Source organism: Tinamus guttatus, unplaced genomic scaffold (assembly GCF_059628265.1).
Source record: "Tinamus guttatus ecotype Peru unplaced genomic scaffold, ASM5962826v1 Tinamus_guttatus_pri_ptg000731l, whole genome shotgun sequence".
Classification (NCBI taxonomy): Eukaryota; Metazoa; Chordata; class Aves; order Tinamiformes; family Tinamidae; genus Tinamus; species Tinamus guttatus.
In genome coordinates, this window is record NW_028289265.1 from 188,844 (window position 1) to 212,095 (window position 23,252).

At 73.0% G+C, this 23,252-nt stretch overlaps 5 protein-coding genes across 5 annotated transcripts; 2 read left to right on the forward strand and 3 right to left on the reverse strand.

Moving 5' to 3' along the window:
* Positions 1-516: 516 nt before the first annotated feature.
* Positions 517-3,642, reverse strand: CYC1 (cytochrome c1). The gene is made up of 7 exons (XM_088537112.1): positions 3,622-3,642; positions 2,551-2,744; positions 1,794-1,920; positions 1,562-1,719; positions 899-1,059; positions 698-798; positions 517-621 (listed from the first exon to the last, which is right to left on the reverse strand). Exons 1-7 carry the CDS (start codon positions 3,640-3,642, stop codon positions 517-519), a joined length of 867 nt encoding a protein of 288 aa, XP_088393238.1.
* Positions 3,643-4,425: 783 nt separating this feature from the next.
* Positions 4,426-9,051, reverse strand: GPAA1 (glycosylphosphatidylinositol anchor attachment 1). Its single transcript, XM_088537125.1, has 12 exons — positions 8,984-9,051; positions 8,754-8,835; positions 8,056-8,235; positions 7,873-7,984; positions 7,001-7,148; positions 6,829-6,930; positions 6,567-6,763; positions 6,262-6,458; positions 6,042-6,195; positions 5,565-5,923; positions 5,296-5,460; positions 4,426-4,669 (listed from the first exon to the last, which is right to left on the reverse strand). Exons 2-12 carry the CDS (start codon positions 8,825-8,827, stop codon positions 4,426-4,428), a joined length of 1,932 nt encoding a protein of 643 aa, XP_088393251.1. The 5' UTR covers positions 8,828-8,835; positions 8,984-9,051.
* Positions 9,052-9,631: 580 nt separating this feature from the next.
* On the reverse strand, positions 9,632-12,148 carry EXOSC4 (exosome component 4). Its single transcript, XM_088537105.1, has 3 exons — positions 11,969-12,148; positions 11,073-11,279; positions 9,632-9,991 (listed from the first exon to the last, which is right to left on the reverse strand). The coding sequence occupies exons 1-3, from the start codon at positions 12,137-12,139 to the stop codon at positions 9,632-9,634; spliced, it is 738 nt and encodes a 245-aa protein (XP_088393231.1). The 5' UTR covers positions 12,140-12,148.
* Positions 12,149-13,651: 1,503 nt separating this feature from the next.
* LOC148591705 (5-oxoprolinase-like) lies at positions 13,652-15,664 on the forward strand. Its single transcript, XM_088537113.1, has 4 exons — positions 13,652-13,834; positions 14,375-14,566; positions 15,342-15,456; positions 15,537-15,664. The coding sequence occupies exons 1-4, from the start codon at positions 13,652-13,654 to the stop codon at positions 15,662-15,664; spliced, it is 618 nt and encodes a 205-aa protein (XP_088393239.1).
* Positions 15,591-22,794, forward strand: LOC148591706 (5-oxoprolinase-like). Its single transcript, XM_088537114.1, has 22 exons — positions 15,591-15,660; positions 15,768-15,963; positions 16,031-16,196; positions 16,258-16,396; positions 16,464-16,531; positions 17,250-17,500; positions 17,581-17,693; positions 18,371-18,541; positions 19,165-19,302; positions 19,371-19,509; positions 19,580-19,692; positions 19,771-19,922; positions 19,997-20,157; positions 20,236-20,337; positions 20,417-20,591; positions 20,661-20,845; positions 20,916-21,047; positions 21,136-21,270; positions 21,787-22,094; positions 22,158-22,318; positions 22,429-22,526; positions 22,606-22,794. The coding sequence occupies exons 2-22, from the start codon at positions 15,853-15,855 to the stop codon at positions 22,792-22,794; spliced, it is 3,207 nt and encodes a 1,068-aa protein (XP_088393240.1). The 5' UTR covers positions 15,591-15,660; positions 15,768-15,852.
* Positions 22,795-23,252: the final 458 nt, after the last annotated feature.

Sequence of the window (23,252 nt, forward strand, 5' to 3'; positions counted from 1 at the left end):
TCAGTAACGCGCAGCGCCCACGTGGCATCACTGTGACCCCTGCGGGTCCCCAATAAAGCACAGTGCCCTGCAGTGTTGCTCTGTGTCCCCAATGAAGCACAGTGCCCTTGAGACGTCACTGTGCCCGCCCCATCATGTTCCCAACGAAGTGCAATGTTCCCCCCCAGTGTCACTGTGCCCCCGTGTCCCCAATGAAGCACAGTGCCCATGCGACGTTGCTCTGCACCCCCAGTGTCCCCAGTGACAGGCGGTGCCCCCTCAGCATCGCTCTACCCACCACCGTGTCCCCAGTGAAGCACGGTGCCCCCCAGCATCGCTCTGCCCCCCATTGTGTCCCCAGTGACGTGCGGTGCCCCCCGGCGTCGCTCTGCCCCCCATCACGTCCCCAGTGAAGCGCGGTGCCCATGTGGCCTCGCTCTGCGCCGGCGTGGGCGCGGGAGCCGTTTAATGGAGTCACAACACGACAGAGAGGCGGACGGGCGCGGGGCGGGCGCGGGGCGCCGCGGGCAGCGGGCGCTACTGCGGCGGCCGGTACGCCAGCTTCCTGCTCTTGAGCACCGACCACTTGTGGCGCTTCATGTAGTAGAAGACGGCGCTGAGCAGCCCCGTGATGATCAGCATCTGCGGGCGCGGGCGGCGTCAGCGCGGGCGCCGGTGTCACCGCGGCACCGCACGGCCCGGCGCGGCGCGCACCCACCTTGAGGCCCATGCGCTTGCGCTGGTCGTGCTCGGGCTCGGCCGCCCAGCGCAGGAAGGTGCAGACGTCCTTGGCCAGCTGCGACAGGGTGGCGGGGGTGCCTGCGGGGCGGGCGCTGAGTGCGCGGACCTGCTGCCCCGTCCCGCTGCCTCCCGTCCCCGTGCCCCATCCTGGGCCCCGCCGTCCCCCCGTGGCGCTCACCGTCGTCGTACTCGAGGATCTCGTTGTAGAGCGGCGGCGCCATGGCTATGGCCTGCCCGGGGAAGTAGGGGTTGTAGTGCAGGCCCTCCCTGAGGGCGACGCCGCCGGGCGGCTCGCAGTAGCCGGTCAGCAGGGAGAAGACGTAGTCCTCGCCGCCGTGCCTGGGCGCAGCGCGGTGTGAGTGTGCGGCAGCGCGCACCGCCCGGCCTCTCGTGCCACCCCGGCCTCCCCAGCCTCCCTGTACCGTCCGGCCTCCCCACGCCACCTCCCCGCGCCACCCCAGCCTCCCTGTGCCACCCCTGGCCTCCCTGTGCCACAGGCCTCACCATGTGCCACCCTGGCCTCCCTGTGCTGCCCTGGGTTCCCTGTGCCACCCTGGCCTCCCCGTGCCACCCCAGCCTCCCTGCACCACTTTGGCCTCCCTGTGCAGCAGGCCTCACCACGTGCCACCCCAGCCTCCCTGCTCCACCCCGGCCTCCCCATCTGCCCCGGCCTCCCTGTGCCACCTTGGCCTCCCTGCTCCATCCCTGCCTCTCCATGCGCCACCTTGGCCTCCCTGCGCCGCCCCGGCCTCCCTGTGCCACACTGTCCTCCCCACACTGCCCCGTCCTCCCCACCCACGCGCCCCCAGCCTCCCCGCATGGCCCCTCCGCGCGGCCGCACCGCGCGTTGACGATGTAGCTGAGGTCGGGCGGCAGCGCGCCGTTGTTGGCCGCCCGCGCGGCCTCCGCGTTGGGGTAGGGCTGGGGGAAGCGGTCCGAGAGCTTGCCGGGCCGCGTGAACATGTCGCCGTTCTCGTTGGGGCCGTCCAGCACCTCCGCCTGCGGGGACGCCGCGGCGGGGACGTCACGGGGACGCGGCGGGGACGCGGCGGGGCCGCGGCGCCCGCACCCACCTCCTCGGCCAGCGCCTTGGCCTCGTCCTCGCTGTGCGAGACGCCCACGAGGTTGCGGAAGGCCAGGTACTCCATGCTGTGGCACGCCGAGCACACCTGCTTGTACACCTGGAAGCCGCGGCGCACGCTGCGGGGACGCGCGTCAGTGCCGCCGCAGCACCGCGCACGCTGTCACCGCGCAGCGGTGTCACCGCACACGGCAGCACCATCAACAGCGTCACCGCGTACAGTGACACTGCGCACAGTGTCACCACACACCGTGCATGGTGTCACCGATGGTGTCATCATACATGGCAGCACCCTGAACAGTGTCACCACGCACAACAACACTGCGCACGGTGTCACCGCACATCGCGCATAGTGTCACCACACACGGCAGCACTGTGAACAGCGTCACCATGCATAGTGACGCTGCGCATGGTGTCACCACACACTGTGCGTGCTGTCACCGGAGATGACAGCACCACACACCATGCATAGCATCATCCTACATGGCAGCACCGTGAACAGTGTCACCATGCACAGCGACACTGCACACGGTGTCACCACACACCGTTCACGGTGTCACTGCATGCCCCACACGGTGTCGCCACATGTCACACACTGTGCAAGATGTCACCGTACATGGGGGCACCCTGCACAGTGTCACTGCACACAGCGTCACCGCACACGGTGTCACCATGCCCGGCGGCGCGGCGCACAGCGGCACCATGCATGGTGTCCCCACGCACGCTGTCCCCGCGTCCCCGCGCGTCACCTGGCGTGGTCGAGCGCGTCCAGCATGCCGCCGTGGCTCCAGGGGAAGCGCGGCGGGTGCAGCTCCAGCTCGCCGGCGCCCACGGCCGTGCCCAGCGCCAGCGCCAGCCCCGCGCCGCCCGCCAGCGCCCCCAGCGCCGCCAGCGCCGCCGTCCCGGTGCGGCCGCGCGCCGGGCGCCACGAGGCCGCGCGGCCCTGCGGGGACAGCGCGTCAGGGGGGCGCGACGGGGCTGGGGGCAGTGGGGACACTGGGGCACCAGGGGTGTCGGGTGGTGGCACTGGGGTAGCGGAGACAGTGGCTGTGGGGACACCGCGGGACTGGGGACACTGGGGGCCAGGGGACACCGTGGGACTGGGGACACTGCAGGACAGCAGATGCTGGGGACATTGGGGACTCTGGGGACGCTGGAGTGTCAGATGGTGGCACTAGGGTAATGGAAACAGTGGCTGAGGGCACACCATGGGACTGGGGACGTTGTGGAATGGGGGACATTGTGGGACTGAGGACTCTGGGGACACCGGGGACACTGGGGACACCGGGGGGCAGCAGGGCTGCTGCAGACACAGGCTGTGGCCCTGGGGACAGGGGTGGGACTGGGGTGGCACTGGGGACACCGGGCTAGGGCCCCAGGGACACGGCGGGCCCTGGGGATGGCGGCAGCTGCAGGGGCCCTGGGGACATTGGGGACATGGCGGATGACGGGGCCGGGGGGGCGGAGATGCCGAGCTGGGGACCCTGGGGACAGCGGGACGGGCCCGGGGCCACCGGGATGGGAAGGGCGGGGGGGCCATGCGGGGATACGGGGACAGCGGGTCGGGATGGGGTGTGGGGGGGGGCGATGGCGGGAGCGGAGGGCGCCGGGGACACGGCGGGGCGGCGGAGGACACGGGACGAGGGGACACGGAGGGGATGGCGGCGAAGGACACGGGCACCCGGAGGGGTCGCGGCGGAGGACGCGGGGCCGCGGGGCGGTGGCCGGCGCGGGGACGCGCGGGGCCGCGCGGGTCTCACCGGGGCGGGCGCGGGCGCGGGCCGGGCCGGCAGCAGGAGGCGCCCGCGGGGCCGCAGCGCCAGGCACCGCAGCGCCGCCATCTTGCCACCGCGCGGAGGGCACGGGGACGGCGGCGGGCGCGGCGCGCCGGAACTGACGACACGCCCGCCCCGCCCCGCCCCGCCCGCCGCCGCGCGGAAGCGGCCGGGAAGGGCGGGGAGACCCCCGGGGCGCCCCTCCCCCCGCCCCGCAGGGGGTCCCGACCGCCGCCCCCACCCGGTACCATCGAGCCCTCCCCGGTACCGTCGCGGTCGAGCCCTCCCCGGTACCCCCCGCTCTGACTCCACACACGGAGGTGGCAGCGAATCCTTTATTGTCCCGTGACCTCCCGGTGCCTCCCGTGCAGACCGTCCCGGAGCCCCCGGGGTGACCACGGCCCCCTCCACCGGCACCGGGGACACCGACCCGCACCCGCTCCACGCAGCAGGGAGGGGACCTGGGGACACGGCCCCCCTGCACATGGTGCTGCAGGGACGCGTCCCCATACACAGCACCCTGGGGACACATCCCCACACGGTGCCCTGGGGACACGTCCCCCCGCACGTGGTGTGACGCCCCAGGGACACGTCCCCACATGCTGCCCTGGGGACCCGTCCCCGCATACACGGTGTGACGCCCCAGGGACACGTCCCCACACGGCCCCCTGCACACAGTGCTGCAGGGACACGTCCTTGCCCAGTGCCATGCCCTGGGGACATGTCCTCCTGCCCCTGGCGTCCCAGGGCCACGTTCCTGCGCGGCGCCCCGGGGCCATGTCCCCGCACACGGCGCCCCAGGGCCACGTCCCCACACCCCGCGCCCCGGGGCCACGTCCCCGCGCGGCGCTACCCCCAGAAGAGCACGTTCCAGAGCAGCAGCCAGCAGGGGTAGAGCGCGAGCGCGCCGGCGGGGCAGAGCAGCGCCCCGTGCGCGTGGTGCTGCAGCAGCCCCTCGGCCAGCGCCTGCAGGAAGAGCTGCCAGGCCTCGAGCGGCGCCGCGGGGCGCTCCTGCAGCTCGCCGCACGCCAGCACGCCCAGCAGCAGCGTCGCCGCCGGCGTCGCCAGCACCAGCAGCGCCGCCAGCAGCGGCCTGAGGGCGAGCGCCGCTGGCACCGCCGCCGCGCACCGTGTCCCCGCGCCCCCCAGCCCCTGCGTCCCCACACCCTTGCATCCCCATGTCCCTGTGTCCCCTCTCCCCATGTCCCCATGCCCCACATCCCCATGTCCCTGTGTCCCTGCATCCCGCCATGCCCCACATCCCTGTGTCCCCATACCCTGCATCCCCATGCTCCATGTTCCTGTGTCCCTACTGCGTCCCCCTGTGCCCCACATCCCCATATCCCAGCACCCCCTCCATGTCCCTACGCCCTGTGCCCCCATGGCCTGTGTCCCCACATCCCCCCACATCCCCATGTCCCCGTGCCCCCATGTGCCCGTGTCCCCATACCCTGCATCCCCATGTCCCCGTGTCCTTGCGTCCCCATGCCCCATGTTCCTGTGTCCCTGCGTACCCCTGTGCCCCACATCCCTGTGTCCCTGCTTCCCCCTGTGCCCTACATCCCCATGTCCCTGCATCCCCTCCATGTCCCTACACCCTGCGTCCCCACGGCCTATGTCCCCACATCCCTCCACAACCCCATGTCCCCGTGCCTCCATGCCTCACGTCCCCATGTCCCCGTGTCCCCACATCCCCGCGTCCCCCACGTCCGCGCTCACCGGGGCCCGGTGGGGCGCACGGCAGCGGCCACGGGCACCATGGTGGCGGCCAGCAGGAAGCCCAGCGAGAAGTTGAGCAGCGCGATGCAGCCCAGCAGCATGGCCAGGTAGAGCAGCGCCAGCAGCTTGAGCGCGCGCCAGCCGCGCACGCCGCCCGCCCGTGCCCTGCGGGACATGGCACGTGTCCCCTCTGTGTCCCCTCCGCCTACCCACACCCTGCGGGACACGGCGCGTGGGGCTGCGTGTCCCCGCGTGTCCCGTGACCCCACGGGTACCTGTGGGTGTTGTGCGGCAGCGCCAGGCCGGCCACGTAGATGGCGATGGCGGTGAGCACCACGGCCTCGGCCTCGGACACGGGGAAGTGCTGCGTGGCGATGCGCTGGGCGCGCACGGGCACCGTGTACAGCGCCAGCCCCGTCGCGTGGCAGATGAGCAGCGGCGGCAGCAGCGCCCGCAGCCCCACGCGTGGCTCCTGCGTGACGCGGCAGCGTGGCACGCGCAGCCCTGCGGGGCCGCCGCGTCCCGGTGCCGCGTCCCGGTGCCACGTCCCGGTGCCGCGCGCGGCCCTCACCTCAGCTTGCGCCCGCTCGCCGTCGCAGCTGTCCAGCGTCATCCAGAGCTCCAGCGCGTGCGGCGCGTTAGGGATGGAGCGGAACAGCACTGACCCAGGCACCCCCGGCCCTGCCCGGCGCCGCCTCCCACCGCCCGCCCTGTCCCATCCCGCTCCCTCCCGCCACCAAGGATATCTTGAGCACGAGGACGAGGACGATGAAGCCGAAGGCCGGCATGTAGAGGCCGATGGAGACGAAGCGCGACAGCGAGGGCAGCAGGTAGAAGAAGTAGGACTGGTGCAGGCGCTCCAGCAGGTTGTTCAGCTTGCGGAACATCCCCTCGAGGGTCCTGGGGACGGCGCTGAGCGGCGGCGGCGGCGCCGTGCCCGTCCCCGCGCGTCCCCGCGGCGCTCACCTGCCCACGGTGCCCATGTCGTGCTTGTGCTGGCGGAAGCTGTTGATGCCGCGCAGCGTGACGGCCTCGATGCGGTAGCGCAGGAAGAGCCCGTGGTCGCCCTGCGGCCGCCCCGAGCTCTGCTTGAGCACCATGAGCAGCAGCGTGCGCAGGCTGTGCGCGTAGGCGGCCAGCGCGTCCCCGGCGGCGCGCGGCAGCTGCGGGGGGACCGTGAGCGGTGGTGGCACCGTCCCCACGTGCCCGCCGTGCCCCGCACGGTGCAGAGCAGCCCGGTGGCATGGGTGGCACCATCCCCATGTCCCCACCTTGCCCTGCACGGTGCAGAGCAGCCCGCTCTTCTGGCACAGCGCGTGGAAGAGGTTCACCAGGTCCAGGTTGGGCAGCTGCCCGTCCAGCCCCTCCAGCGCCACGTCCAGGCTGGTCACCACGTCGCTGCCCAGCTCCAGCGACACGGCCGCCTGGATGGCGCCCGCGCGGCCCGGCGTGCCCGCCCAGTGCATCTCTGGGAACAGCAGCGTCACCGCCGCGCCCGCCGCCGCCGTCCCCGCCGCCGGTGCCGCCGCTCACCCGTCTCGTTGACGTCGTGGTAGGCCTCCAGCCAGGCCTGCATGCCCAGCAGGTCGTGCTCGTTCACCAGGAAGATGATGTCCTTGGCCCAGTAGCTCTGCCCTGCGCGCGGTGTCACCGGTGTCACCGCGGGCGCGGACGGCGTCCCCGCGCCGCCCCGGCGCCCCCTCACCTCGGAAGTGGGCGGCGAGCGCCAGCGCCAGCCCCACGGCCTGGCTGTTGGGCTGCGCGGCGCTGCAGGGCACGCTGAGCACCAGCGCCTCGGTGCTGGCGGCGCGCGGCGCCCGCAGGATCCCGTACACGTTGGTGCCCTTCACCATCTGCGGGGGACGGGGCGCTGGCACCGCGCGGCACACGGGGCGCCGCGATGCAGCAGGACGCGCGCAGGGAGCCGCGATGCAGCAGGACATGCACGGGGAGCCGCGACGCAGCGGAAGGTGCATAGGGCACCATGATGCAGCGTGGTGTGCGCAGGGCACCATAGTGCACCAGGACGTGCACAGGGCACCACGATGCAGCAGGACACATGCAGGCTGCCACAATGCAGCAAGATGCATGCAGGGCCCCGCACTGTACCAGGACATGCACAGGGCACCACGATGCAGCAGGACACATGCAGGGTGCCACAATACACCGAGATGCATGCAGGGCCCTGTACCACAGCAGGACACACACAGGGCACCATAATCTATCAGGACGTGCGCAAGGCCCCGTGTTGCGGCAGGACACACACAGGGCACTGTTACACAGCGGGACGTGCACAGGGCACTGCACTGCAGTGGGACACATGCAGGGCCCTGTGCTGCAGCAGGACATGTGCAAGGCACTGTGATGCAGAGGGACATGCGCAGGGCACTGTTACACGGCGGGACATGCACAGGGCACCACGCCGCAGCGGGACACGCGCAGGGCCCCATGCTGCAGCGGGACACGTGCAAGGCACTGTGATGCAGAGGGACATGCGCAGGGCACTGTTACACGGCGGGACATGCACAGGGAACCGCGCCGCAGCAGGACACGCGCAGGCCCCGCGCGGACACGTACGTATCGCTCGCGCGCCTCGTCCGGGAAGGGCAGCGTGCGCCAGAAGGGCTGCGCGTACACCTCGAGGCCCAGGGCGCGCATGGAGCGCTGCAGCCAGGCGGCGGGCAGGGCGCTGCGGACGCGGGAGCGTGGGCGGGCGCCGCGGCGCTGCGCGGCTCGGCGCGGCCCCGGCGCGGCGCTCACCCCGCTCGCTGGTGCTGCGCGGCGAAGTCGCGGGCGAGGCCGAGCGCGCGCTCGCCCAGCGCGAACTGCTCCTCCACCATGGTGGAGCCCATGGCGTTCTCCGACATGTGCGTGCGCGGCGCCACCGGCGGCAGCGCCAGCGCCAGGAACCAGCCCAGCCCCACGGCGTAGCTCAGCGCGCTGCGCGGGTGTCAGCGAGCGGGGACCCCAGAGCCCACGGGCCCCCCGGAGCTCCCCTCACCCCATGGAGCCCCCCATGCCCCACACAGCCCCGCGCACCTTATGGGGACCCATGGAACCCCACAGGGACCCACCAAGCCCCCAACGCCCGACAGAGCCCCACAGGGATCCACGGAGCCCCCCATGTCCCACTGAGCCTCCCCCACCCCACGGGGACCCACGGGGACCCACAGACACCCACTGAGCCCCACAGAGCTCCCTGTGCCCTACAGAGCCCCCCACTCCCCATGGAGCCCCAGAGAGTCCCACAGAACCCCACGGAGCCCCCCGCATCCCACGGAGCCCCCTGTGCCCCACAGGGACCCACCAAGACCCCCATGTCCCATGAAGTCCCCCGCACCCCGTGGGGTCCCAGAGAGCCCCCTGTGCCCCATGGGGCCCCCCGCACCCTCCGGAGCCCCCCACATCCCATGGAATCCCCTGCACCCCCCTGCACCCCCCGGGGCCCCCGCGCTCACCACAGCGGCGTGTTGAGGCGCAGCAGCAGCCGCGCGAGCGCCCGCCGCCGGTAGGGGTCCGAGAGCAGCCCCATGGCGGCGCCTGCGGGGCGGCGCGTTGGAGCCCCCGGAGCCTCACGGAGCCCCGGCCCACGGAGCGGCCCTGTCCGAGGCTCCCGCCAGCCCCGCAGACGCCCCTCGGCTCCCGCCCCCCCGGTCCCGGTTCCCCGGCGCCGCCGCTCCCGCCGCACCGCGCCGCTCAGGCCGCTCAATCGCCCCCAGAGCGGCCCAGGCCGCGCCGCGGAGCCCAGAGCCGTCGATGGGAGCCACCCGCTGCGGGCCCGCGCATGCGCCCTGGCGGGGCGCAGCCGGGCGGGGGGAGCGGGACCCGCGGGACCCCGCGGGACGTGGGGACACGGGGCCGTGGGACATGGGGCCGTGGGACATGGGGCTGTGGGACACGGGGCCGTGGCATATCGGGGGGACATGACATATGGGGCTGTGACCTGGGCACTGTGACTCATGGGGCTACAGCATGTGGGTACAGGGCACAGGGGGCTCTGGCACATGGGGACATGGCACATGCAGCTGTGACACTGGGCGCTGGGGGCTGTGGGACGTGGGGTTGTAACACGGGGCCATGGGATATGGGGACCTGGTGCGTGGGGTGTGACACGTGGGGACCTGGCGCGTGGGGTGTGACACGCACAGCCATGGGACACGGGGCTGTGGCACGTGGGGACACAGCACATGACACACGGGACAGTGACACGCGGGACGCCTGGGAGCCGCGAGGGACGCGGGAGCCCTCAATCCCCTCATTCCCTTGACAGCTTCCCGCGTTCCCCTCATTCCCTTTATTGCCCGCGGTTCCCCGCGGCAGGGGCCGCCGCGGGCGCTCAGTCGCGCAGCAGCGCGGGGGCGCCGCGCAGGTGCTCGCGCACGGTGCGGTCCAGCACGGCGTGCACGGCGCGGCACGCGGCCATCGCGGCGTCCAGCACGGCGCCCAGGCGCTCGCCGTGCAGCCGCCCGTCGGCGTGCAGCAGCGCCAGGCGCCCCGAGGCGGGCAGCAGCGCCAGCGCCGCCTGCGGCCCCCCGGCCGCCTCCTCGGCGTAGCTGAGGTCGGCGAGCGGCGCGTCGCGCGCCAGCCCGGCCGAGCCGGCGCACACGTAGTCGCGCATGGGGATGCCGGCGTCCAGCACGGCCAGCGTGGCCGCGTTCACGCACGCGCAGTAGTTGCTGCCGTCGGCCTGCAGCACCTGCGGGGACAGCGGGGCTGTCGGGGCACGCTCGGCACCGCAGCGGCACCGCGCTCGGCACTGCGGTGTCCCCGGGGCGCGCTTGGCACCACGGCGGCATCGGGGCACGCTTGGCACTGCATCCGGCAGCACGGCAGCACCGGGGTGCACTCAGCACCGCGGTGGCATGGGGACACGCTCGGCACCGTGTCCAGCACCACGGCAGCCCCAGGGCACCCTCAGCACCACAGCAGCACTGGGGCACGCTCGGCACCGCGCTCGGCACCGCGGTGTCCCCAGGGTGTGCTCAGCACCGCGGTGGCATCAGGGCATGCTCGGCACCACGCTTGGCACCGCGGTGTCCCCAGGGTGTGCTCAGCACCGCGGTGGCATCAGGGCATGCTCGGCACCGCACTCGGCACCGCGGCAGCCCCAGGGCACGCTCGGCACCGCGCTCGGCACCGCGGTGTCCCCAGGGTGTGCTCAGCACCGCGGTGGCATCAGGGCATGCTCGGCACCACGCTTGGCACCGTGGTGTCCCCAGGGCGTGCTCAGCACCGCGGTGGCATCAGGGCATGCTCGGCACCACGCTCGGCACCGCGGCAGCCCCAGGGCACACTCGGCACCGTGGAAGCACCGCGGTGTCCCCAGGGTGTGCTCAGCACCGCGGTGGCATCAGGGCATGCTCGGCACCACGCTTGGCACCGTGGTGTCCCCAGGGCGTGCTCAGCACCGCGGTGGCATCAGGGCATGCTCGGCACCACGCTCGGCACCGCGGCAGCCCCAGGGCACACTCGGCACCGTGGAAGCACCGTGGTGTCCCCAGGGTGTGCTCAGCACCGCAGTGGCATCAGGGCATGCTCGGCACCGCGGTGTCCCCAGGGTGTGCTCAGCACCGCGGTGGCATCAGGGCATGCTCGGCACCGCGCACGGCACTGCGGCAGCCCCAGGGCACACTCGGCACCGTGGTAGCACCGTGGTGTCCCCAGGTGTGCTCAGCACTGAGGTGTCACCACGGTGGCATGGGGGCACACTCAGCACCGCACTCAGCACCGCAGCAGCACCGGGGCGCGCTCAGCACCGCGCTCGGCCCCGCGCTCACCTGCACGTAGATGTCGATCTGCGAGCGCGGGTAGAGGCTCGTGAGCACGGCCGCCTCGAAGGTCTGCCGCAGGCGCAGGGACAGCTCGGCGGCGGCGCGGTCGCCGTGCGGGCGCCGCTTGCGCTCGCTCGTGCTGAACGTGGCCATGCTGAACTGGCAGTTGAGCAGCGCCCGGTCGTGCAGCGCCCGCCCGCGGCTGCCGCGCAGCTGCAGGGAGCGTGAGTGCCCGCGGCCCGGGACGGGCAACGGGGACAGCGCGGGGGGACAGCGCAGGGAGGTGGCGGATGGAGGGGACGGACACGGCCCCCGGTCCTGCTGGCCCAGGGGGACACGTGGGGATGGACAGCAGGACCATGTGCCCTGGTCCCGGAGGGAAGAGGGGACAGTGTGGGGGGGCTCTGCCTGGTCCTGGTGGCCCGAGGGGGATGGAGGGCACAGAGGGGGCAGAGGAGGCAGCAGGGACAGTCCCTCTGCCTGGTCCTAGTGATCCGGGGAGGGGACAGAGGGGACAGCAGGGGGTCTCCCTGCCGGGTCCTCTTGGTCCATGGGGGCTGGAGGGGACAGTGGGGATGGAGAGGACAGTGGGGGGGTCCTTCCACCCCGTGTTGGTGGCCTGAGGGGCACAGAAGGGACAGAGGGGACAGCAGGGATAGTTCCTCTGCCCGGTCCTGGTGGTCTGGGGGGACGGAGGGGACAGCAGGGGGTCTCCCTGCCGGGTCCTGTTGGTCCATGCGGGCTGGAGGGGACAGTGGGGATGGAGAGAACAGTGCGGGGGTCCTTCCACCCGGTGTTGGTGACCCGAGGGGCACAAAGGGGACACAGGGGACAGCGGGGGGTGCCCTGCCGGCCCTGCCGGTGCGTGGGGCGGGCGGGAGCCCCCGCGCGGCGCCGCTCACCTCGTGGGGCCCGTAGACCACGGCGAGCGCCTTGGTGTTGCCCTGCTCGATGTAGGCCGAGCCGTCGGCCTGCGCGAAGACGCCCATGCGGGCGCGCACCTTGCGCAGCTCCGTCGCGCGCCGCCCGTCCGCGCGGAAGCCCTCGTCCGAGAGCAGCTCCGGCGCCGCCATCGCGCCGGCACCGCGCCGGGACTGCCCCGCGCCGGGACTACCGCTCCCAGCGTGCCCCGCGCCGGGACTACGGCTCCCGGCCTGCTCCGCGCACCGGGACTACCGCTCCCGGCCTGCCCCGCGGCCGCGTTGCCCCGTCCCGCTCCGGCCCCTCCTCCCCCCGGTGCCTCCTCGGGCCGCGGGGACCAAGAGCGAGGCCGAGCGGCCCTGACGTTACTCATCGCCCGTTACCCATTACCCGTTACGCATTATCCATTATGCATTATCTATTATGCTTTATCCATTACTCGTTATCCATTACCCATTATCCATTATCTATTATCCATTATCCATTAACGGGTGTTTGCCCAACGAGAGGTCCCTGCTCAGGCCTCGCTCGCCCGCGGGGCCAGCACGGAGCAATCATTAACAGCAGCCGGAGCCCTGGGAGCGGGGCAGCTGCCAGCGGAGCCCCGGAGCGTGGGCTGGGACATGGTGACGGCTCCGGGACATGGGGACAGCTCGAGATGGGGATGGGGCGGCTCTGGGACACCAGGATGGATAGCTCTGGGACACCAGGATAGCTCTGGGACACCAGGATAGCTCTAGGGATGGGGACAGCTAGAGATGCAGATGGGAACGTCTCTGGGACACCAGGATAGCCCTGGGACACCTGGATAGTTCTGGGACACTGGGATAGCTCTAGGGATGGGAACGGCTCTGGGACACCTGGATAGGTCTAGGGGTGGGGCTGCTCTGGGACACCGGGGTAGCTCTGGGACACCACGATAGCTCTAGGGATGGGCCTGCTCTGGGACACTGGGGTAGCTCTGGGACACTGGGGTAGCTCTGGGACACTGGGATAACTCTAGGGATGAGGACAGCTTGTGATGGGGATGGAAACAGCTCTGGGACACCAGGACAGCTCTGGGGATGAGAACAGCTCTGGGACACCAGGACAGCTCCGGCTTTAGCCCCGGTCCCGCTGGTGCTGCCGTCTCTCCCCGTTGGTGCCTCCAGAGCCCAGGATCACCCTGGCGCTCCGGCGGGAGCCCGGCCCGTGTGGGGGAGCCTCCCGCTGCCCCCGCTCCCGTGGGCGCGGGACGGGCCGGCGCTCTCCGTGTGCCGCTGCTCGCCCGCCCCGTGTCCCCGGGGACGGTTATATCCATGCGGGAATGTCCACGCGGGAACCGGGGCCGGCCCGCGGACTACAGCTCCCGCCGTGCCCCGCCCCCCGCCCTGGCCCCGCCCCCGACCAGGCCCCGCTCCTCCCACCCCCCGACCAGGCCCCGCCCCCTGCCGAGCGCTCGGCGCTACCGAACCGCGAGCGGCGCCGCGACCGGCACCGGGACCGGGACCAGGACCGGCACCGGCACCGCCCCCGTCCCCGTGACCGCCCCGCGACCGGTACCGCCCCGGACCCCGCGACCAGCACCGGGACCGCGCGACCAGCACCGGGACCGCCCCGCGACCGGCCCCGGGAGCGGCACCGCGACCGGTACCGCGAGCGCCCCGGGCCCCGCGCGAGCCGCCATGGCCGCCCCCGCCGCCGCCGCCGGCCCCGCCGGTTTCCAGTTCGCCATCGACCGCGGCGGCACCTTCACCGACGTGTTCGCGCGCTGCCCCGGCGGCCGCGTCCGCGTCCTCAAGCTGCTCTCGGAGGACCCGGCCTACGGCGACGCGCCCACCGAGGGCATCCGCCGCGTGCTGGAGGCGGTGAGGGCGCCGGGACCCCCGCGGGACCCCCGGGACCCCGCACCGTCCTGCGGGACCGCCCGGGACCCCGCACCGCCCCGCGGGCGTCCGCTGCCCCCCCGGCACCCGCCGGCACCCCCCGGATCCCGGACATCCTCAAGGGCACCCGCTGGGACCACCCGGGGCCGCCCCCGCCACCCCCTCAGAGCCTCCTCCGGGACCCCAGTTCCCCTTCCCAGGGTGTCCCCAGCCCCCCTCCCCATGCCCTCCCCTTTGGATTCCCCGGGGACTCCTCCTTGGAGCCCCCCCAGGATGTCCCCCGGGACCCCCCCGGGACCTCCCCCAGGGCCCCCCGAGATCCCCTTGGGACGTCCCCAAGGCCCCCCGAGTCCCCAGCAGCCCCGGAGGACCCGTGCAGGGACCTCCCTGTGCCCGCTGGCCATGACCCACCATGACCCACCCCAGTCCCCGCGTGTCCCCTGGCCCCACGCAGGCCCCGCAGTGGGACGGTGACGTGCACCCCACGGCGGGGACGGTGACGTGCCCCCAACGGCGCGGCAGGAGAGCGGGGTGCCGGTGCCGCGCGAGCGCCCGCTCGACACCTCGCGCATCAAGTGGATCCGCATGGGCACCACGGTGGCCACCAACGCGCTGCTGGAGCGGCGCGGCGAGCGCCACGCGCTGCTGGTGACGCGCGGCTTCCGCGACCTGCTGCACATCGGCACACAGGCGCGGCCCCGCATCTTCGACCTGGTGAGCCCTGGCCATGGCCCTGGCCCCGCGCGTCCCCATCCCATCCCCGTCCCCATCCCGGAGCTGGCCCTGGCCCTGCCCCCCTGTCATTCCCTCCCCGTCCCTGAACTGGCCCTGTCCCCATCTCCGTGCTGGCCCTGTCCCTGTCACCGCACCATCCCATCCCTGTCCCCTACCCTGTCCCTGTCCCCTTCCTTCACCTTGTGCTGTCTCTGTGCCAATGCCCCATGCTGTTCCCACACCATCCCCATGCCCGCACTGTCCCTATCGCCGTCCCCATGCCGTTCCTGTGCCCACGCCAGACCCGCGCTGGCCCTGTCCCCATACCTGCGCTGTCCCCGTTCCCATCCCTGTCCCTGTCCTCGAGCCAGCCCTGTCCCTGTCCCTGTCCCCGAGCCGGCCCTGGCCCCATCCCCACATTCTTCCCACCCCCGTCCCCGCGTTGTCCCTGTCCCATGCCAGCCCTGTGCCATCCCTGTCCCCATTCCTTCGCTGTCCTCACCCCTGTCTCTGTCCTCACACCATCCCTGTCCCTGCGCTGTCCCCACTCCTGTCCCCTTCCCTGCGCTGTCCCACACAGACCCTGTCCCCGCGCCGTCCCCACCCCCGTCCCCGCGCCGTCCCCGCGTCCTCTGCCTGGCGCCGCGTCCTTGCCAAGGCCCCGGATGGCCTCCCGCTTCCCCGCGGCGCCGCCGGGCCCCTGCGCGGCCGCGCGCCAGCGCCGGCCCCGCGCCAGCCTGCGCGGCGGCCCCGCGCGTCACGTGCGGCCGCGCAGGAGGTGGCGGTGCCCGAGGTGCTCTACGAGGAGGTCATCGAGGTGGACGAGCGGCTCGTGCCCTGCCAGCCGGGCTGCCAGCTGCCGGGCGCCAAGGCGCTGCCCGTGCTCGCAGGTGGGAGCCGCCGGCACCGGCGCCACCGGGGACGTCCCGGGGCGGCCGCGCGGGCCCCGCCGACCCCTGCGCGCCTGCAGGCTGCACCGGGGAGTCGCTGCTGCTGCTGGAGCCGCTGGAGCTGGCGCCGCTGCGCGAGCGCCTGCGGGACGTGCTGGCCCGCGGCATCCGCAGCCTGGCCGTGCTGCTGCTGCACTCGTACGCGTGAGTACGGCCGGGTCCGGGGGTGCCGGTGCCGCCGTCCCCGCCGTCCCCGCCGTCCCCGCCGTCCCCGCCGTCCCCGCGCCCACCGTGCGCCGCCGTCCCCGCAGGTGGCCGGAGCACGAGCGGCGCGTGGGCGCGCTGGCGCGCGAGCTGGGCTTCGCGCACGTCTCGCTGTCGTCGGCGGTGGCGGGCATGGCGCGCGCCGTGCCGCGCGGCTACACCGCCTGCGCCGACGCCTACCTCACGCCCTGCATCCGCCGCTACCTCGAGAGCTTCCGCGCCGGCTTCGCGCGGCAGCTGCAGGTGAGCGGGGCCGGCGGCGGCGCCGCGGGGTCCTGCGGCGCCGGCCCCACGCGCCGCCCTCCCGCAGGACGTGCCCGTGCTCTTCATGCGCTCCGACGGCGGCCTCGCGCCCATGCAGCACTTCAGCGGCGCGCGCGCCATCCTCTCGGGGCCGGCGGGCGGCGTGGTGGGCTACGCCGTCACCACCTACCGCCGCCACCGCGGCCGCCCCGTCATCGGCTTCGACATGGGAGGTGAGGCCGGGCCGGGCGGGCGCGGGGCGGCGCGCGGGGCCCTGCTCACGGCGCCGCGCAGGCACCTCCACGGACGTGAGCCGCTACGCGGGCGAGTACGAGCACGTCTTCGAGGCCACCACGGCCGGCATCAGCATCCAGGCGCCCCAGCTCGACATCAACACGGTGGCGGCCGGCGGCGGCTCCAGGCTCTTCTTCAGGTGGGTGTCCCGGCGCCCCGCGCCCTCCTGCGCTGCCGTCGCCGCCACCCTCCCGTCCCCATGGCAGGTCCGGGCTCTTCGTGGTCGGCCCTGAGTCGGCGGGAGCCCATCCGGGCCCAGCGTGTTACCGGAAAGGTGAGTGTGGGCGGGCACGGGGGCTCGCTGCTGTGCTCACCATGGCACTCACTATGGCACTCACCATGGTGCTCACCACAGCACTCACTATGCTCCTCACTACATTGCTCCCCATGGTGCTCCCCACGGTGCTCCCCATGGTGCTCATCACTGTGCTCACCATGGCACTCAGTGTGGTGCTCACCATGGTGCTCACCACGGCACTCACTATGGTGCTCACCGCTGTGCTGACCGCAGTGCTCACTATGGCACTCACCATGGTGCTCACTGCTGTGCTGACCGCAGTGCTCACTATGGCACTCACCATGGTGCTCACTGCTGTGCTGACCGCAGTGCTCACTATGGCACTCACCATGGTGCTCAGTATGGCCCTCACCATGGTGCTCACCATGGCGCTCACCACGTTGCTCACCACATTGCTCACCACCGCGCTCACCGTGGTGCTCCCCATGGTGTTCCCCACGGTGCTCACCGCGCTGCTCCCCACCGTGCTCACCGTGGTGCTCACCGTGGTGCTCACCGTGGTGCTCCCCACACTGCTCCCCACATTGCTCCCCATGGTGCTCCCCACATTGCCCCCCGCGTTGCTCACTGCCGTGCTCACCGTGGTGCTCACCATGGTGCTCACCGTGGTGCTCCCCACACTGCTCCCCACATTGCTCCCCACGGTGCTCACCGCGCTGCTCCCCACCGCGCTCGCCGCGGCCGCGCTGCGCAGGGGGGCCGCTCACCGTCACCGACGCCAACCTGTGCCTGGGCCGCCTGCTGCCCGAGTACTTCCCGCGCATCTTCGGGCCGGGCGAGGACCAGCCGCTGAGCCGCGAGGCCGCGCTGCGGGCGTTCGCCCCGCTGGCCGCCCGCGTCAACGCCGCCGGCACCGGCGCCGCACTCTCCGTCGAGGACGTGGCCATGGGCTTCATCCGCGTGGCCAACGAGGCCATGTGCCGGCCCATCCGCGCGCTCACGCAGGTGAGGCGGCGGGGACGCGGTGGGGACGCGGCGGGGACGCGGCGGTGCCGCGCGGCCGGTGCCACGTGCCGCTGTCGCAGGCGCGGGGCCACGACACGGCGCGCCATGTGCTCGCCTGCTTCGGCGGCGCCGGCGGGCAGCACGCGTGCGCCATCGCCCGCGCGCTCGGCATGAGCGAGGTCTTCATACACAAGTAGGTGCCGCGGCCCTGCCGGCTGCACGTGGATGCTCCGGGCTCCCGTCTCCCACGCGGACGCTCCGGGGTCGGGTCCCATCTCCCCTGCGGATGCTCTGGGGTTGGGCTCCCGTCTCCCACGCGGACGCTCCGGGGTCGGGTCCCATCTCCCCTGCGGATGCTCTGGGGTTGGGGTCCCGTCTCCCATGTGGATGCTCCGGGGTCGGGTCCCATCTCCCATAGGATGCTCCAGGGTTGGGGTCCTGTCTCTGGCGCAGACACTCCAGAGTCCCCGTTTCCCACACAGATGCTCCATGGCCTGGGTCCCGTCTCCCATGGGATGCTCCGGGGTTGGGGTCCTGTCTCAGAGGCAGACGCTTCACAGTCCGCATCTCCCACACGGTTGCTCCGTGGTCCCCATCTCCAAGGCAGAAGCTCCAGGGCTGTGGTCCCTTCCCCAGGGCGGATGCCTCAGGGTCGGGGTCCTGTCGCTGGGGTGGATGATCCAGGACCCCCATCTCCCAGGGGGATGTTCCAGGGTTGGGGTCCCATCTCCAGGATCAGGGTCCCATCTCCAGGGTCAGGTCCCGTCTCCAGGGTCGGGGTCCCGTCCAGGGCCAGGTCCCATCCCCTGCACAAACGCTGCGGGGTCCCCGTCCCCCGCGCGTGGCGCTGGCAGGGCGGCCGTCGCGCAGGTACAGCGGGATCCTCTCGGCCTACGGGCTGGCGCTGGCCGACGTGGTGCACGAGGCGCAGGCGCCCTGCGCGCTGCGCTACGAGCCGGCCGCCTTCGCCGAGCTGGAGCGGCGCATCGCCGCGCTGGAGCGCGAGTGCGTGCAGGCGCTGCAGGCGCAGGGCTTCGCCAGGTAGCGCCAGCGCCGCCGCGCCCGGCCCCACCGCCGTGTCCCCAGCCCTGCACTGCTGTCCCCTGCCCCACGTTGGTGTCTCCAGCCCCGCACTGGTGTCACCTGCCCTGCGTTTGTGTCCCTGGCGCCATGCCAACGTCCCCTGTCCCACACTAGTGTCAGTGCCCCTGCACCAACGTCTCCGACCCCGCACTGGTGTCCCCAGCCCCATGCCGGTGTCCTCAGACCCACGCTGGTGTTCCTGGCCCCATGTTGGTGTCCCTGGCCCTGTGCCGACATTCCCAGCCCCGCTGTCCCGCACTGGTGTTGGTGCCCCTGCGCCAGCGTCCCCAGCCCTACACTGATGACTCCAGCCCCAAACTGGTATCCCCAGCCCCGCACTGGTGTCCCTGGCCCCACACCAACGTCCCTGGCCCTGCACCTGTGTCCCTGGCCCCATGTTGCTGTCCCTGGCCCAATGTTGCTGTCCCCTGCCCCATGTTGGTGTCCCCATCCCTGCGCTGGTGTCCCTGTCCCTGTGTTGGTGTCCCCATCCATGTGCCACTGTCCCTGGTCCCGTGCTACTTTCCCCATCCCCGCGCCGGTGTCCCTGTCACCACGCTGACGTCCGCGCGCCCGCGCAGGGAGCAGATCCACACCGAGGCCTTCCTGCACCTGCGCTACGAGGGCACGGACTGCGCGCTCATGTGCTCGGCCAAGGGGCACCCGGCCACGCCGCAGTCCTGCCGCGCCGGCGACTTCGGCGCTGCCTTCACCAGCAGGTCGGTGGCGCCCCGGGGCCCGCGGCCACGCGCCGCCCCGCGCCGGCGCTGCCCTCCGCTGCCCGCAGGTACGCGACGGAGTTCGGCTTCACCATCCCCGAGCGCGCCGTGCTGGTGGACGACGTGCGCGTCCGCGGCACTGGCAGCACCGGCATCAGCTGCGAGGAGCCGATGGAGCCGCGCGGGGAGCCGGCCCGCGTGGAGACGGTGAGCGCGGCCGCGGGGACAGGGCTCTGCGGGGACCTCGGTGCCACCAGGGACGTGGCTGTGTCCACAGGTGACGCGCTGCTACTTCGAGGAGGGCTACCTGGAGACGCCCGTGTTCCTGCTCGAGGAGCTCTGCTGCGACCACTCCATCCCCGGCCCCGCCATCATCATCGACAAGAACAGGTAGGGGCGCCCGGACGCCTGGGCCCCGCGCCCGCACGGGGCGCTGGCTGCGTCCCCTGCAGCGCGTCCCTCCCGCAGCACCATCCTGGTGGAGCCGGGCTGCACCGCCAGCCTGACGCGCTTCGGCGACGTGTGCATCGCCGTGGGCGCGGGGCCGGCGCGGCCCGCGGGCACCCAGCTGGACCCGGTGCAGCTCTCGCTCTTCTCGCACCGCTTCATGAGCATCGCAGGTGCGGGCGGGCGGGCGCGCGGGCGGCCCCCGGCGCCCCCGGCCCCGCTCAGGGTCCGCCCCGGCGCCCCGCAGAGCAGATGGGCCGCATCCTGCAGCGCACGGCCATCTCCACCAACATCAAGGAGCGCCTGGACTTCTCGTGCGCGCTCTTCGGGCCCGACGGCGGGCTGGTGTCCAACGCGCCGCACATCCCCGTGCACCTGGGCGCCATGCAGGAGACTGTCCAGTTCCAGGTGGGCTTTGCCCCGCGCCCGCCGCCGTCGGCGCCGGCGCCGCGCGGCCCCGCTCAGCCCGTCCCGGCGCCCTTGCAGATCCGCAACCTGGGCGAGGAGCTGCGCGAGGGTGACGTGATCCTGAGCAACCACCCGTGCGCGGGGGGCAGCCACCTGCCCGACCTGACCGTCATCACGCCGGTGCGCGGGGCGCCGCGGGCCGGGCCGTGCCGGTGCCGCCGCCGCTGCCGCCGCGCGCGCTCAGCGCCGCCGCCCGCAGGTGTTCTGGCCTGGCGTGGCCCGGCCCGTGTTCTTCGTGGCCAGCCGCGGGCACCACGCCGACATCGGCGGCATCACGCCGGGCTCCATGCCGCCCCACTCCACGGCGCTGCGCCAGGAGGGCGCCGTCTTCGTCTCCTTCAAGCTGGTCAAGGACGGCGTCTTCCAGGAGGAGGGTAGGGGCGGCGGGCGGCGGGGACGCGGGGGCCGCGCCGTCCCCGCGCCGCTCATCCCCGTCCCCGCAGCCGTCACCGAGGCCCTGATGGCGCCGGGCCGCGTGCCGGGCAGCAGCGGCACCCGCAACCTGCACGACAACCTCTCGGACCTGCGCGCGCAGGTGGCCGCCAACCAGAAGGGCATCCAGCTGGTGGGGGAGCTCATCGGCCTGCACGGGCTGCCCGTGGTGCAGGCCTACATGGCGCACATCCAGGTGGGCGCCGCACGGCCCCGCGGCCCCGCGCGCTGCCGCCGCGGCGCCGCCGTGACGCCGCCGTGCGCAGGCCAACGCCGAGGTGGCCGTGCGCGAGATGCTCAAGGGCTTCGCCGCGCACTGGGGCTGCACGCTGGAGGCTGAGGACCACATGGACGACGGCTCCCCCATCCGCCTGCGCGTGCAGCTGGACCCGCACGAGGTGCCCGCGGCCCCCCATCCCGCTCCGGACGCGCCCGGAGGGAACGGGAGCGTCGGGAACGCCAGGGCCACCCGTCGCGTCCCCGCAGGGCAGCGCCGTGTTCGACTTCTCCGGCTCCGGCCCCGAGGTGTACGGCAACTGCAACGCGCCGCGCGCCATCACGCTCTCGGCCCTCATCTACTGCCTGCGCTGCATGGTGGGCCAGGACATCCCGCTGAACCAGGTGGGCGCCGGAGTGCTGGGAGCACTGGGAGCGCAGGGAGCACTGGGGGCACCAAGAGTGCTGGGAGCACTGAGAACACCAGGAGCAATGGGAGCGCTGGGAGCACTAGGGGCACTGGGAGCGCTGGGAGTGCCGGGAGCACTGGAAGCACTGGGAATGCTGGGAGCACTGGGAGTGCTGGGGTCACTGAGAGCGCCAGGAGCAATGGGAGCGCTGGGAGCACTAGGGGCACTGGGAGCGCTCAGAGCGCTGGAAGCACTGGGAATGCCAGGAGCACTGGGGGCACCAGGAGCACCGGGAGCACTGGGGGTGCTGGCAGCCACTGGGAGCCCTTGGGAGCGCTGGGGGCACTGGGCGGCACTAGGAGCCCCCAGGAGCTGCCGGGAGCACTGGGAGCACCAGGAGCGCCGGGAGCGCTGGGAGCACTGCTGAGGCTGGGAGCGCCAGGAGTGCCGGGAGCGCCGGGAGCGCGGCTGGGGCTGTGCGCGCCGAGCGCAGGCTGAGGGCACCGCGCAGGGCTGCCTGGCGCCCGTGCGCCTGCTCATCCCCGAGGGCAGCATCCTGGACCCGTCGCCCGAGGCGGCCGTGGTGGGCGGCAACGTGCTCACGTCGCAGCGCGTCGTGGACGTGGTGCTGCGCGCGTTCGGCGCCTGCGCCGCCTCGCAGGGCTGCATGAACAACGTCACCTTCGGCAACGAGCGCGTGGGCTACTACGAGACGGTGGCGGGCGGCGCGGGCGCGGGGCCGCGCTGGCACGGCCGCAGCGGGGTGCACACGCACATGACCAACACGCGCATCACCGACCCCGAGATCCTGGAGCAGCGGTGGGTGCCGCGGCGGCGGGGGGCGCCGAGCGCCGCGCCGCGGTGACGCGCGTGTCCCCGCAGGTACCCCGTGGTGCTGCGGCGCTTTGAGCTGCGCCGCGGCTCCGGCGGCGCCGGGCGCTTCCACGGCGGCGACGGCGTCGTGCGCGAGCTGCTGTTCCGCGAGCGCCTGCTGCTCTCGGTGCTGAGCGAGCGCCGCGCCACGCGGCCCTACGGCCTGCAGGGTGAGCGCCGCGCCGTGCTGCACTGTGCTGCACCACGCTGCGACGTGCTGCACCGCACTGCACCGCACTGCACTGCGCTGCGCTGCGCTCACTGCCCGCTGCTCCCGCAGGCGGCAGCCCTGGCGCCCCCGGCCTCAACCTGCTGCTGCGCCGTGACGGCCGCACGCTCAGCCTGGGCGCCAAGACGTCGGTGCCGGTGCAGCCAGGGGTAAGTGCGCGGCACCCGCGGGGCCCTGCTCGCCGCATGGCACCGCACGCGCTGCCACCCGTGCTGCTCACCCGCGCAGGACGTGTTCCGCCTGCTGACGCCCGGTGGTGGCGGCTTCGGGGCGCCCGGCGCCGCGGGGGACACAGAGGACGGCGCCGCGGGGGACACCGGGGACGGCAGCGAGGAGCAGCCCCAGCGCCCGGCGCCCCGCGGCTTCGCCGAGCGCGGCAGCGTCTTCGACTACCGGCGGGCGCAGGAGGCTGTGTGAGGGGCCCGGCCGCCCCACGGCGGGTGGCCCCAGCCCCACACATGTGCCGCCCAGGGGGTGACCTGGGCCTCAGTGTGTGCTGCCTGTGGGGCGGCCCCACACATGTGCCCCCCAGGGGGTGACCTGGCCCTAGCTAATGCACCCCATAGAACATAGGGCAGCCCTAACCCCAGGCTCACACTCCTCAGGGCGCTGCCCCATGGGGTGACCTGGCCCTGAATATGGGCACCCCATGGGGCAGCCCTAGACCATAGGGCAGCCCTGACTCCAGGTACATGCCCTATGGTCGAGGGCTGCCCCACGGGGTGATGGTGCCCTACATCTGGGCACCCCGTAGAGCAGCGCTAAGCCCAGATACGCACAAGCTGTGGGGCTGCCCCAGGTTCACACAGGCTGGGGGGCAGCCCCTCCGGCCCCAGGCACCTGCCCCACATGGGCAGTCCTGGCCCTAGATACGC

What these genes read in the sequence shown, in the direction of transcription:
- CYC1 (XM_088537112.1), bottom strand. Translation starts at nt 3,642, where the DNA reads ATGGCGGCGCTGCGGTGCCTG. An exon ending in CCAAGGCGCTGGCCGAGGAG is followed by an intron (nt 1,720 to 1,793) that starts GTGGGTGCGGGC and finishes GCGTCCCCGCAG; the next exon opens with GCGGAGGTGCTGGACGGCCC. An exon ending in GCAAGCGCATGGGCCTCAAG is followed by an intron (nt 622 to 697) that starts GTGGGTGCGCGC and finishes CCGCGCCCGCAG; the next exon opens with ATGCTGATCATCACGGGGCT.
- GPAA1 (XM_088537125.1), bottom strand. Translation starts at nt 8,827, where the DNA reads ATGGGGCTGCTCTCGGACCCCTACCGGCGGCGGGCGCTCGCGCGGCTG. An exon ending in GCGCAGCACCAGCGAGCGGG is followed by an intron (nt 7,985 to 8,055) that starts GTGAGCGCCGCG and finishes CCGCGTCCGCAG; the next exon opens with CGCCCTGCCCGCCGCCTGGC. An exon ending in GACATGGGCACCGTGGGCAG is followed by an intron (nt 6,196 to 6,261) that starts GTGAGCGCCGCG and finishes CGCCGTCCCCAG; the next exon opens with GACCCTCGAGGGGATGTTCC.
- EXOSC4 (XM_088537105.1), bottom strand. Translation starts at nt 12,139, where the DNA reads ATGGCGGCGCCGGAGCTGCTCTCGGACGAGGGCTTCCGCGCGGACGGG. An exon ending in TGGTCTACGGGCCCCACGAG is followed by an intron (nt 11,280 to 11,968) that starts GTGAGCGGCGCC and finishes CGCTCCCTGCAG; the next exon opens with CTGCGCGGCAGCCGCGGGCG. An exon ending in AGATCGACATCTACGTGCAG is followed by an intron (nt 9,992 to 11,072) that starts GTGAGCGCGGGG and finishes CTGTCCCCGCAG; the next exon opens with GTGCTGCAGGCCGACGGCAG.
- LOC148591705 (XM_088537113.1), top strand. Translation starts at nt 13,652, where the DNA reads ATGGCCGCCCCCGCCGCCGCCGCCGGCCCCGCCGGTTTCCAGTTCGCC. An exon ending in TCCGCCGCGTGCTGGAGGCG is followed by an intron (nt 13,835 to 14,374) that starts GTGAGGGCGCCG and finishes ACGGCGCGGCAG; the next exon opens with GAGAGCGGGGTGCCGGTGCC. An exon ending in GGCCCCGCATCTTCGACCTG is followed by an intron (nt 14,567 to 15,341) that starts GTGAGCCCTGGC and finishes GCGGCCGCGCAG; the next exon opens with GAGGTGGCGGTGCCCGAGGT.
- LOC148591706 (XM_088537114.1), top strand. Translation starts at nt 15,853, where the DNA reads ATGGCGCGCGCCGTGCCGCGCGGCTACACCGCCTGCGCCGACGCCTAC. An exon ending in AGGACATCCCGCTGAACCAG is followed by an intron (nt 21,271 to 21,786) that starts GTGGGCGCCGGA and finishes GGCACCGCGCAG; the next exon opens with GGCTGCCTGGCGCCCGTGCG. An exon ending in CGGTGCCGGTGCAGCCAGGG is followed by an intron (nt 22,527 to 22,605) that starts GTAAGTGCGCGG and finishes TCACCCGCGCAG; the next exon opens with GACGTGTTCCGCCTGCTGAC.